The sequence below is a fragment of the Rhipicephalus microplus genome, unplaced genomic scaffold, assembly GCF_043290135.1.
Source record: "Rhipicephalus microplus isolate Deutch F79 unplaced genomic scaffold, USDA_Rmic scaffold_19, whole genome shotgun sequence".
Classification (NCBI taxonomy): Eukaryota; Metazoa; Arthropoda; class Arachnida; order Ixodida; family Ixodidae; genus Rhipicephalus; species Rhipicephalus microplus.
Window position 1 is genome coordinate 8,062,840 of NW_027464592.1, and position 13,288 is coordinate 8,076,127.

Here is a 13,288-nt window from a genome sequence, read left to right on the forward strand (position 1 = left end):
AGATTTGGGTGCACGTTAAAGAACCCCAAGTGGTCTAAATTTCCGGAGCCCTCCACTATGGCGTCTCTCATAATCATATGGTGGTGCTGGGACGGTAAACCCCACATATCAATCAATCAATAGCGAAACGACCGCGAGTGCATCTTGAGAGTGGCATGTAGTCATGTTACATGACACGCATGTCATGATAATCATGTTAGGCTTTGTTGCTTGTGTTCACCATGCCATTATGTCATACCATACTAGTTTTGCAACGTGCCATGTGAACGAAACCACCGCAAGAGCTGCAGGACCATGAAATGTAAACCACGAAAGTCAGGATATACATATCATGATTTTCATGTTATGACTAGTAAATTATCTTCTTCATACAGTCATGTTAGGGTAAACCAAGTTTGGTTTCGATACCATTATCGAAACGGCCAGGAGTGTAAAAGTCGTAGATAGATAGATAGAAAGATAGATAGATAGATAGATAGATATGCTCAATGTCACCGAAGTTCGCTAACATTAAGAAAAAAACTTGATTGTGGTGGTGATAATTTTGTGATTTACCTTTATGACGCACGTGTTCGAATTTCCTACTGAAAGCAGGGACATAGAGCCTTCAAAGCCTTATGTGCGTAATGCTGTGTGGTGGCGACAACTTCAGATGATCAATAGTCGTGACGTGTGCGACGCTCGAAGCACCCGGCGTCACCTCTACTGTTGGGCGTCCCGCACCACGGCCCGAGGGTCTGTTATCTTCATAATAAAATTTGGCACGGTTCTTCGTCAAGGCTACTCGAAACAATAGCAGGAGAGTTATTATCACACCTACTTAAGCGAACAGCTATGGAAAACGCAATTAATTCGCTTTCCATTTGTGTTCGCAACGGCCTGTACTTAGTGCTCTCGCCATTCTGCTTGGCGAAAGCTTCGAAAATCAGTGAAACCAAAGTCATTCACGTTCGTTGCAATTCACATCGGAACAGTAGCGCAGAATGGTGCTTTTTTTTGTAGAGCGTGGAGCTGTAGCGTCTGCTCTTGTTTTCACCGTCGTTCAGGCAATTAACCATCAAGCACTTCACAGCTGTTCGGTGTCGTGTCCGACTAGCGGCGAGAAATTCGTAGCTTTTTTTCTTCGTGTTCAATGCGCAAATCCGTTTAATATTTCGCTCAATCGGTGTTTTGTGCGCTGTAGTTGCACCTGGTGTCACAGCAAACTGTGCAAGTATGGTGGCTAGATGGGTAGGTGTGCGGAAGAACGCACCATGGAGAGAGCGGACCTTCAGGATGCTGCAACGGCGCTACTGTCGGCACGGAGATGTGATGGAAATGCAAGACACGCGACCGGTTGCCTCGGCTGCGAAATAGCGAACTTCGCATGCTCTTTATTCAAGCCATCTACAGAAAAATTGTAAGATCAATAGCAGCGTGCATGTTGTACAGTTCATCTTCCAATAAATACACTTTCACGTCAACATTATACAAGGTAAAATTATAATGTCACCTTCTTCTCCGTGTGTTCGACAAAGGCGGAACCAGAGTGGTTAGAACCAACGTTGGTTTGAACCCTGTCGTAACTTTCTATTTCGCATGAGTATTTATGCACGCATGGGCCAGAGGCGTCGCTAGGAGGCGGCACACCCGGCCCTTGTCCCCCCCCCCCCCAATTTTTTTTGGCATGAGATATGGAACACAAAATGACGCTCGACCACATTTGCCTGCCTTGCACCCACATCTATTAAGGAGGTGCTGCCTCTTTTGGCACAGACATTCATAAAGGGTGCTTAAACAACCCTCGCCCGGGAAAAAGTTTCTGCCTACACCACTGGTGTTAGACTAGCTGATTCTGTACATTAGGGCTGTTTCTTGAAAATAATATTATAATAGGGCGAGAACGACTTTTAGCAATTAAAGTGGTGAATGCATGAAATTCTCATAAAATTACATTCTGGCAAGGCTTGGCTGCCTTACCTTGCAAAATACACAACGAGCTACATGTTCACTTGGAAGAGTTCAGGACATGGTCATCCTTATTATCAACATTTATCCAAAATCTACCAATCTTTAGTAAAGTACAAGTACATAACACGAAAAAAATACAATTCACATAATGCACAAATCTTTAACTGATACAACTGGACTAATGGAGAAAAACATCACATGTATGAGGTAAGACTTCGCATTCGCAGTAAGGAATATTGAATGTTTCTGAGCAGCTGAATTCCTCCCGTCTTATAATACTGCGCTTGTGCCGTCAAACTTGAGAATTCTTCGCGGCCAATTTACGTTACTTGACGTAAATGACACTCCCTGCCCCAGCAAAGTGGATCGAGTGTTGCTCTTTCTAGCAGCCATGTTTGGTATTGCTGGAGACATCCAAGCGATCATCGTGCACCTTTCTTGAGGCCGTCGCGCACTTTCCACAGCATGAGCTCCACGCAGGCGGCTGCATCTTCTTGGCTGTCGTGACCATCCACTGCGCACATTGAAAAGCATTGCGTCACCGCTTGGCAGAGCAAATTCAGCCACCTCATTAACGATGCTAAGTGCATGGTATGAGGGCAGCAATACAAATATACCACAATCAATTTAGGAATAAATGGCTGCTTCACACACGGCACACCCGCCCTTCACCTGTCAGGCAATCATGCTATTGGGCAATAACTCGAACCATAAGCATACTGCGGATAATTCACAATGCTGATAAGCAGAACCTATCAGCCACCGCGGGTCTCACAAGTCGGTCCAAACCGCCAGTCTCTAGACGGACTGGCATGTTGGACCGTTTCAGAAAAACTGCCAGGGGGACCTCTTATGACGACATGTATGGGGCAATTACAAAAAAATACAGCAAAAACAATTACACACTATTACACTATTAGATAGATAAAGCTCTTTATTCAGTACAATACAGTGCTAGTAAAAAGTTGATATAAAACAGAAGGAGGTCCGAAAGTAAAAACTGTCAGGGGGACCTCCTGTGAATTCATGTATATAAAATATAGAACAAAGATTGGCAACTATGAAAAAAACAGCAAGCGAATAAAACAAAATGAACGTAATGAAAATGATTAGTGAAAATTAATGTAGTTCAAAATATTTACATGTAAGTGATGAAACAGGAGATAACTAATTGGATTAAATGACTATAACATAACACATACATATCATTGACTAATACATTGTCATTTCAGAACCTATACACGTACACATAAATGCATAAACCCTATTTAAACACACACACACACACACACACATATATACATATATATATATATATATATATATATATATACATACATACAGTCAAGTAGATCCTGACTTATTGCAACGCTACGGCCATTTTCGCCACCATGCCTGCATACATACATACATATATATATATTCAGGTGTCGCATGTTGTTAGTAAAAGCTGTTTTAGATGCCACCGGAAACAATGTAATGAGGGGCTTGATTTAATAATTGATAATAGTGAGTTCCGGAAAAAAATTGCAGAAAACAAGGCTGTCATTTTGCCGTAGTTAGTACTTACTTTTGGAAGCAGAAGGTTACTATTTTCAGAAAACAGTGTGTTATTAGTATTTTGGAGATGTGTGAGGGGAAGTATGTCAGTGGAAATGTCACCGACTCTACTTCTACATAATAAAATTCCAAGTTTGAGTTGAAAGGTAGAAATTAACGGTAGAATTTCGAGAGTGCTAAAGAGGGGTGCTGCTGATGTTGTGTAGGAACTATGTGTGATAATTCGGACTGCTTTTTTCTGAAGTGAATGAGAGATGTTAGGTGTGTAGCATAGGTATTGGCCCATGAAGAATTGCAGTAGGTTAGGTGAATCTTAATGAAAGCATAATAAAGTGATTTTAAAATGTGTTGCTGAAAACAATGCCTTGTGCGAATGAGTATGCGGATGCCAAAAGCAGTCTTCTTGACGACAGAATTCACGTGAATGTTATATTTGAGTTGAGGGTCTAATGTGACACCTAGAAATGTAGTGAACTTTGATGAGTGATGACGCAGTTATCAATGTATATCTCGGGTGAAATCGTAACGCTTTTTTGGGACGAGTGAAATAACATGAAAGTTGTTTTAACAGGGTTGATTTTCAATAAGTTATTTTTGCACCATGAAACAAGTTTCGCGACATCAGTGTTAAACTTTGCTAGTACATTGTTAAGATCTTTGTCACTAGAAAATATCGTGGTATCATGAGCATAAAGGATGCAGTCAGATGAGTTCAGTGATGATGGTAAGTCGTTCATGTAGATACGAAACATGAGAGGTCCCAGAATTGAGCCTTGTGGGACTCCCTGGTTAGTTATTATTGGTCAGGATAAAACACCGCCATAATTGACAACCTGGGTTTTGTTAGCGAGGTAGCTTTGTAAAAGGGTTAAAGTAGGCCCACAAATTCCCAAGGAATTAAGTTTAGCATACAAAGTAGAGTGCTTTAGAGTGTCGAAGGCTTTAGTTAAATCTATAAATAACCACCCTGCCCAGAGCCCATTATCGATGGACTGTTTTATGCTATCTGTTAGTTTAATCAATGCATGATAACTCTAGATAAAACATGATAACTCTACTGATAAAATTAATCAATAAAATAAGTTGCTATAGAATTAAATCAATAAATTGCTATTGATTAAAATAATCAATAGCAGGAGATAAAACTAGAACAAAGAAAGATTGCTTGATTGAACAAAGAAATATTAAAGCACTGTACATGACAAATGCAACTAGTGTCACATGATGATGCCACTACATGACATCATCATGACACCTCAAATCACCAAATTTTTTAGCATGATCATGACGTCACTGTGACGTAGAGTAACGTGATGACGTCTTCACATGGAATCGTAGCATGGTCAAGAGTGGTCGGATCTCAGAGGCAATGCAGCACCAGGTGTGGTGCCTCTGATCTTGGAAGCAGAGCCAAACCATGTTGAATGCAGAAAGCTTTCATAGGATGGCATGGCAGGATCAATAAATAAATTGACCAACTAAAAAAAGAGGATGGCTTTTGCCTTTGATTCGTCTTAACTGACTGCACAAGGTACCCAGTGGGTTTTGTTTTAACCAAGCACATAAGCTCTAAAGCTGTCGATCACCTCCATTCTGGATGATCTTGCTCAGGTGTTTGGCCATGAGGCTACGCAGGGCTCGTTTGTAAGGGAATCCCCGTCGGTGGGGGAACATGGCGGCCGTGTCGACGACGGTCTCGTGAATCAGCCGCAGGGCGCGCAAGTCCGAGTCGAGAGCGTGGCCCAAGAGGATTGTGTCGGCCGAAAAACGGGCCAGCAGGGCAGCCTGGACATCCCTTAGGTTCGTCTTCACGCCCACCATGTCCTCTTCTGTCAGGCCGCTGAACCTGCATTACACCCGGGCGACAAAACAGCATAAAGCAGTGCAGTCAGCATAGTAGCTATCAAAGTGCGAGCACTCGAATAATATCACTGCAGCAAGCATAATAAAGAAACAGAAGGCAAAGACAACTTTTGCGTCATGCATAAACAATACTTCACAACAATTAGCGATTTTCCCGCCGAATATGCACATATGCATCGGCAGACTTGAAAAACTGAAACTTACAAGTGACATGCTGTTCAATGAATAAACATAACTAATTAGCATTACCTCTCCAAGAACACTATTTTTCATGAAGCATTCAAAAGCTCATGTAACAAATTAATAAACCAACCGGAAAGCTTGAAAGGCTGGACGGTCGACTAGAAAAAATGATTGCGGGCTACAGTAAGCTTGGTTAATTTCCCCCTAAAATAATGAAGTCAGTCACACTGTGCAAGGTGATCATTTGATGTCACCAAGCATGTGCATAGCTTATTGGTATTTACCGCTCCCCAGTTTATTAGGCGGCAGATAGTCAGAACATGCTGACCGTAAGACACAGCAAACCCACAATGCATGAAAGCTAATATGGTGCTACCGTCGAATTGAAACAAAGCGGCAACATCCCTATCGCCTTAGTTTACAGAGGAAACTATACAGAGAAACAGGAGCATCAGAGTGTTTCCCCCAAAAACAGGAGCTGCAGAGTACAGCACAATGACAGTGCTTGTGCCTTCACAACGGCATTTTCACCATAGCCTACTGCATCCTTAGCAACTCTGAAGTGATTGCAGCAAACGACAGTCTTGTTTTGCCACAGTGGATGTATGTTTCTTGTGTTCTTCAAGAGCTTCACAAGTGCCATCTATAAATCTACCAATAGTGACCAATGTTTCATCCAGAACGACTGCAGTAAACAGCTGTTTCATTCCTGCTCAACGTGAGCTGTTTCAAATGTGCAGTCATCATCCATTGTCGCCAGCTTTCCCAGAAATGCAGCGAACAGCAGTTTGAGTTTTCTTTTGACTTGCTGTGAATCGCCTCTAAACAGTGATCAAGTTGAACGCGACCATCAGTTCCCCTGGAAAAAATTCATTTCAAATCGGTGCCATGAAGGCACAATATCATGAGCATGGTCGGAGCAGTTGAACTACCACTCACATTTTTTTGGTATCAAATTCATCAGCAACATCATGATGTGTGTCATAACTGTTTCAAGTCAATGCAGTAGTTACAAAATAATTGATGTTATAAGCAGATGATAGCCGTTTTAACGATAGTCTGAAAAATTCATCCTGAGTAAGGACAGGAACATTTCTCAATTCATTTGGTAAATAAGTGCATGCGTACTAAGCACCTAATTGGTTTTCTAGATGACCTCAATTATTAAGCAATTCTTAAGAAATGAAGCTTTTTTTAATCCTGTAAAAATTCACACCATCAAATTTCATTGCGTGCACATCGCGCACAAAAGAGGTCGGTTAGGTGGCCAGGGTCACCAATAGCGAGCTGTACAACACACTCACCGCGTGTTGTAGTGCAGAATCTGTCCCCGCGGCTTTGCGAGCTTCTCGTAGACGGGCCTCAGGTCCCAGCCGAACACCGTGACTCGTGTGAACTCCACTCCTTCGGACGTGTAGCACTGCACAGCATGAAAAAAAAGAAAGAATAGGAATTTCGAAGGCAAAACCTCGTGTGCTGGCGCTTTGTTCCCCGAGGACTGTTAGATGACTGAATGCTTGTGAAACTAAGAGCATTACAGTAGTCGATCCTGGATGTATCAAACTCAAAGAGATCGCAAATAGTTCGATATATCGATGCTTCATATAAGAATTATGTGTTTTTGAGACTTATATTAATGTATTACAATTCTTAAAACGGCTTTCAGAAATCGTAATAAGCAATAATGTGACGATTTGCTCGCAGTATGCTTAAAAAAAGGTGACAACTTCTTTTTGCAAGTTGTTGCACTTCTTCGCGTGACAAAGTCTGCAAACTTGTTTTTACTTGCACGCCGCGAAGTTCACCAAGTCGTTATCATTAATCGAGCATTAAGGCTTTAAAACTAACCTAATTCAGCGCCTTGGCCTACAAGCACGGTGATTACCGGTGAACACTTTTACAAGCTACGTAGCATAGTAAAATGCTGTTTAGCACGGAGCTGTAATGACTCATAACAGCACGGGACCACTTTCACAGCACTGACAAAGCCAGCCATGATATCAGCATCGATGCACTCAGAAACAGCGACATCGTCATCTGCACCGATGAAGTCTCTTTCTGTACTCCCGTGTGATATAGCGCCCGGGAATGCTAACAATTTGCAAAACTGACTAAGGCACTATACCTTGTTGTCAGCAGTGATAGCACACCCGAAGTCGTCACCTGACACTGAAGCACGCAAAAAACTGTGCGCGACGGCAGTTTGCTTGATGTTGTTCCAAGCACCAGCCATCATTGTTATCGCTACGAGCAATTCAATCTATGGTTCGACTCCAGAAAAAAGATTCAGCAAGAACGAAGCGAGTACTACAGAAGTTGACAAGCCTTAATTGACAGCGCTTTCCATCCTATCCACAAACAGATGTAGATGACACAAGGGGCGTTGTAAGTAGCGGAAAGCGAAAAGCAAGAAAAAGTGCATCCTCTGAGAGGTGTACTTTATAACTGAAAACGCCGAAAACACGTCATAAGGTTGCGGATCTTGAAGGCCATGCTTTTTGGGCCTGTAAAGCATTGTGCACGAACAAGGAAGAAAGGGAATGTGAACACTGCAACAAGGCCAATAAGTCACTTTGCATTCATCTACATAGCGCCCGGGAATGTTAACACGCCACGTGGGGGCACGCTACCGCTGCGAGCATGGCCTTAAAATTGTCGTTCTTCGTGCAGCTACTCCTGTCATGGTCAGCTACCTTGCCCTTAAACCTACTCAACACCAAAGCATGCCCGTTAGGCCTCGTCCCACAGCCGACAAGGCCCGTCTTCGAATCTGTCAACGCGGACACCTGCAAGAACTTTTGGCCTTTCCTGCTGATTCTGGACTCACCCTGCTAACTGGTCTGGCAGCCACAAGCCACAATTGGCGCGGTGGATTTATCTACCCGACTACAAAAGCCCTCCTCCCTCCGTAGCCAGTTGGAGCACGCTACCGCTGCGAGCATGGCCTTCAAATTGTCGTTCTTCATGCAGGTTGGTTAGGTACCCCGCGCCTTGTGTATTCGTTCAAGCGATCCTTTTTTGTTAGCGGTGTCGTGCCCCACTTAAGTGCTTGACTGCTGCCGCAAAACTGTGTATGAATCCCTTTTTGAATACTGTGCAACGTGCCGCTTTATCGGTCTACTTCTAATTCTGTCGGGTGATGTTGAGATGAACCCGAGACCCCCGGAAACTTTAGAAAGCCTTGCAGAAAAGGTATCTTGCTTAGAACTTACTCAATCTACCATTCGGGATGAACTTGCATCTATCCGCTTGGCTCACGCTAACACCGAAAATCTTGTCGGCAACCTCTCGTCGCGTCTAGATGAGGTTGAAAAAAAATTCGACATAAACCAGTGCAAAAGCCCACCTCCCGAACCACCCCCAACCCCCCTTCCTCTGAATTTGCTTCTCTTTCTTCTGAGGTAAAACAACTCGCTGACAAATGTGATGACGCTGAAAACCGCCTACGCCGATCGAATCTATTGTTTTTTCGAATTAAAGACGAAAACACAGAAACTTGGGCCGAATCTGAAGCAAAAATAATTTTTTTTTGCGCCACGAACTTTGAAATAATCATCACCGACGCAGCTTTAGAGCGTGCGCACCGGCTCGGTCGCTACTGCGTCGACAAAATGCGCCCAATTATCGTTAAGTTTGCGCACTTCAAAGATAAATCTAGAATCCTGTGGTCTTCTCGGAAACTCAAAGAAACAACCTTCTTTATACGGGAAGACTATTCAGCACGCGTGCGCCTCGCAAGGCAAAAGTTATACGCTTTTGGGCAGCAAAGTAACACAACCTTTAAAATCCGCTTTTACAAATTGACAATTGATAAGAAACAATACACCTACGATGCAATGACCGATTACGTTGTTGAACTAACCACATAGCAATTTCCACGTGCCCACAAGTCCGCTCTCTCTCATGCTAACGTTCCAAGCAAGCCCTTCACAGCCATTTCAGCTTTCCATAACGCAACTGTAATGCTTACTAACGTCCGGAGCTACCTGCCGAAAAGAGAAACCGTTGAAGCTCTACTGGAAGATAGCAGTACCGATCTCGCGATATTTACTGAATCTTGGCTTAACTAGGACATTCAGGATAACGAACTACTTTCCGCAAAATCTTCATACTGTATTCACAGGCAATATAGGCTGGGGCGTCGGGGAGGCGGGGTTGTGGCGCTTGTAAAGCCTAGTTTGCCTTCCTCCAGAATTGATGCAGAATGCTGTCATGAAATCCTGTGCGTAAATCTCACTTTTCCAACCAGTAAAACAGTACTAATCGCATGTTATCGAGCCCCCTACTCTGACGATAATTTTACACATGAACTCTACTCTGTTGTTTTAGACCTAACTTCTCGCTTTTCCCGTTCGAACTTCTTGTTGTGTGGCGACTTCAATTTCCCAGACATTGATTGGGTTCACCTAGCTGCTCACTCACCCCTTTCAAGAAACTTTCTAGATCTGTGCCTTATGTTTAATTTTGCCCAAATGGTTACTATGCCCACTCGTGGTACCAACATACTCAATTTATTTTTGGTCTCAACTCCCGATCTTGTAAACGCAGTTCATGCTGTTACGACCGGCCCTAGGGAACCAAGCAAGAGGAGTTGCGGGGAGAACCGGTTCTTGACCGACTGTGTCGTCGACCCCCACCTCCCCATTCAGGCTCCCCCTCTCGCCGGGAGAATTCCGGAATCTGCTGTGCGTTCGTGACCATGTTTGAGCATTTTTTAGGGCGCCAGGACATATATGGACATCGTGTTAGGTTGTGCCACTCCATGTGTTGTGAGAGGTGTTTCCCCCTCCCTCGTGGCCGAGGTGCCGGGGCCACCGTATTGGCTGACGATGCAGACAATGCGCCCAGTGTCGACAACGCAGCGCTATAAAATGCCGAAGACGTTTTGTATCGCTCTCTCTTCTCTCTTTGGATCAGTTGATCACTTCTCCACATGTAAATAAATCTCTGTCGTTCGTTCGGGCGCTTCTTCTCGCTGAATTGTTGGATGATGGATCCTGCGACGGGACCAGCTACCGAAAACGAGACCGGCAGGACCCGGAGTCCTAACAACTGGATGGCAGTGGCGGGATGCCGATAACCCCGAAAGCGACCACTGGACAGAGTGAGCCCGAAGTCCAACAACGGGACGACAGGAGAAGGATGACACGAGCTCATCGACTTCCAGAGGGAATCGAACGGCACTTCTGAGAGGCACGACGCCGGAGACATGACTGCGAACTGGGTGAGTGCCGGCTTTCTCTGTTAAATTTTACCAGGCATTTACTCTATGTGTTAAGTAAAAGCTGGTAGAGAGGGGCTGTCTTAGTCATTGGGTTACAGGTAACTTGCGTCAGGCAGAAATTGTGTGATAGCTTGGTTAAAATTTTCTGTCAGTGGCGTCAAAGTTAACAGTGGCAGGGCAGGATTACATATAAGAGCTTTTTGATGCTTTATTTGTAGACTAAGTTAACGGAAAACTTGAGGCAAGGCAGGAACCTAGAGCTGTCGTTGCCGTCAAGGTTAATTAGTTGCAGGACAGGAATCTTTGTGGAACAGAGACGGTGGTACTGGAGGCAGCCATGAATCTGAAATCCCTGCGAAAGTCCAAGTTGTTGCTACTTGCAAGGGAGTTGAATCTGGAGGTGTCGGACTCTCAAAGAAAGCCAGAGCTGATAGAGGCGATTCTCGCATTGGGGGCGGAGGATGACGAGCTGTCAGAATGTGTCGAGGAGATTCAGGAGAGGCAAGCGGCAGAGGCCGAAAGAAAAGCGGCGGAGGCCGAAAGAAAAGCGGCGGAGGCCGAAAGGAAAGCGGCAGAAGCCGAGGCAGATAAGATGCGAAAGCACGAGCTTGAAATGAAGCGCCTCGAGCTAGAGATTAGCCATAATAGTAGAGCAGGAGGCAGCGAGGCATCCGGTACCGCAGAGCGGGTCAGGTTCAAAATGACGGACCTAATGAGATCGTACAAGCTAGGGGAGGACATTGGGCTGTTCCTCGTCAACTTTGAGAGAACTTGTGAAAGGCAAGGTTTCAGCCAGGATACATGGCCTCAACGCTTGTTGTCCCTACTTCCGGGAGAGGCCTCAGAAGTAATCGCGCGCCTCACACAAGAGGAGGCTGACGAGTACAGTGAGGTAAAGTCGAGCCTTCTCAAGAAATACAGGTTGTCCGCGGAAGGTTTCAGACAAAAATTTCGCAACGCTGTAAAAGAGAACAATGATTCATACCCGGAGCTGCTTACAAGTTAATGGCCAACATGGGGGATTGGCTCAAAGAGGCAAAGGCGTATGGGAATCATGACAAGGTGCTCGAGTGTATTGGTCTAGAACAATTCTATCAAAGGTTAACAGAAAAGGTGAGGTTCTGGGTGCAGGATAGACCGGACGTGAACACCGTAACGAAAGCCGCAGAGCTCGCTGAAGAATTTGTTACGCGCCGCGCCCTCGGGGCAAACAGCGAGCCTAAAAGGGAAAAATTCCTACTACCGAATAAGGCGCCGTTTAGAAAACAACCGACAAGTCTCGCACAAAAGGGTGAGGAAAACAGAGCATCTAACCATGGGGCGTCGGCAGAGGCAAGCAAAAAGAAATTTGAGGCAAAAAAACCGGCGGCTTGTTTAAATTGCCACGAAAAGGGCACTTTGCGAAATATTGCCCAAAAGAAAAGGTGGTCTTTTTATCTATAAACGAAGCCGACGAGAACATGAAGTGGTTAGAGCCCTATATGTACGACCTTTCCGTGAACGGCAAGCAGTGTCGGATTCTTAGAGACTCCGCAGCCACTATGAACGTAGTTCATCCGTCCTTTGTTCAGTCCGGACAGTATTCAGGAGACTGTGCCTGGATTAGACAAGCTGTAGAAGCAAACAGTCAGTGCCTTCCCGTAGCTAAAGTTGTCCTTAAAGGCGCATTTGGTACGTTGGAAACGGAAGCCGCGGTATCGCCATATCTACCCCCTCAGTATCCTTACTTATTTTCAAATAAGTCAGATCAAATGCTGAAGGAGAAAGATCTAACGTTGGGAGAAGGCATAGTGAAGGCACTGACTAGATCGAAGGCACGTGCGCTGGCTGCGAGAGCAACATTCACTGAGGCAAACAAGCCTCAAATCGACAACGGGCCTGATTGCGAGTTGGACACCACGGTAACAAATCGACTTGTGCGAGAACAGGCTGCAGAAGCCGTAGTCGCGGAGGCAACCATTCCTAAAGGCGACGTTGAACCTCCTCCCGAATTGGAAGGGGTCAATTGCGCCTCGTTGACCGAGCAAATAGAAAATGCCGTTGCTCCCAAGTCGATTCCTTGTAGTACAGAGGATAGCACAGAGGGTGACACATTCCAGGTACTAGGAACTACAACATAGTTGTGTGTCATGCCAACTTCGGATAATTTCAGTCGGCTGCTGCAGGTGAGCCCCGCTTCATTAATAACCGAACAAAAGGGGGACCCGACGATTAAGCAATTCCAGGACAGTTCGAAAGAGGGAATCGCCAAACGAAATGTGAGATTCCAAGAGAGGAGCGGCATACTCTGTCGAAAATATCTAGATAGGCGAGGAGTAGAGTTTGACCAGGTAGTCGTACCTCAGGCGTATCGTCAGGATTTGCTTAGTTTGGTGCATGGAGAATCATGGTCAGGCCACTTAGGCGTAAAAAAGACGAAAAATCGTCTTTTACAGGAATACTACTGGCCTGGATGCTTTAAAGATGTAGAGAGCTTTGTAAAATCTTGCGATGTGTGTCAGCGAGTGG

At 44.8% G+C, this 13,288-nt stretch overlaps 1 protein-coding gene across 1 annotated transcript; it reads right to left on the bottom strand.

Annotated features, from left to right (window-relative positions):
* Window positions 1-2,372: 2,372 nt before the first annotated feature.
* On the bottom strand, window positions 2,373-7,789 carry LOC142785208 (putative exonuclease GOR). Its single transcript, XM_075883658.1, has 4 exons — window positions 7,682-7,789; window positions 6,861-6,976; window positions 5,097-5,356; window positions 2,373-2,464 (listed from the first exon to the last, which is right to left on the bottom strand). The coding sequence occupies exons 1-4, from the start codon at window positions 7,787-7,789 to the stop codon at window positions 2,373-2,375; spliced, it is 576 nt and encodes a 191-aa protein (XP_075739773.1).
* Between the last annotated feature and the right edge of the window lie 5,499 nt (window positions 7,790-13,288).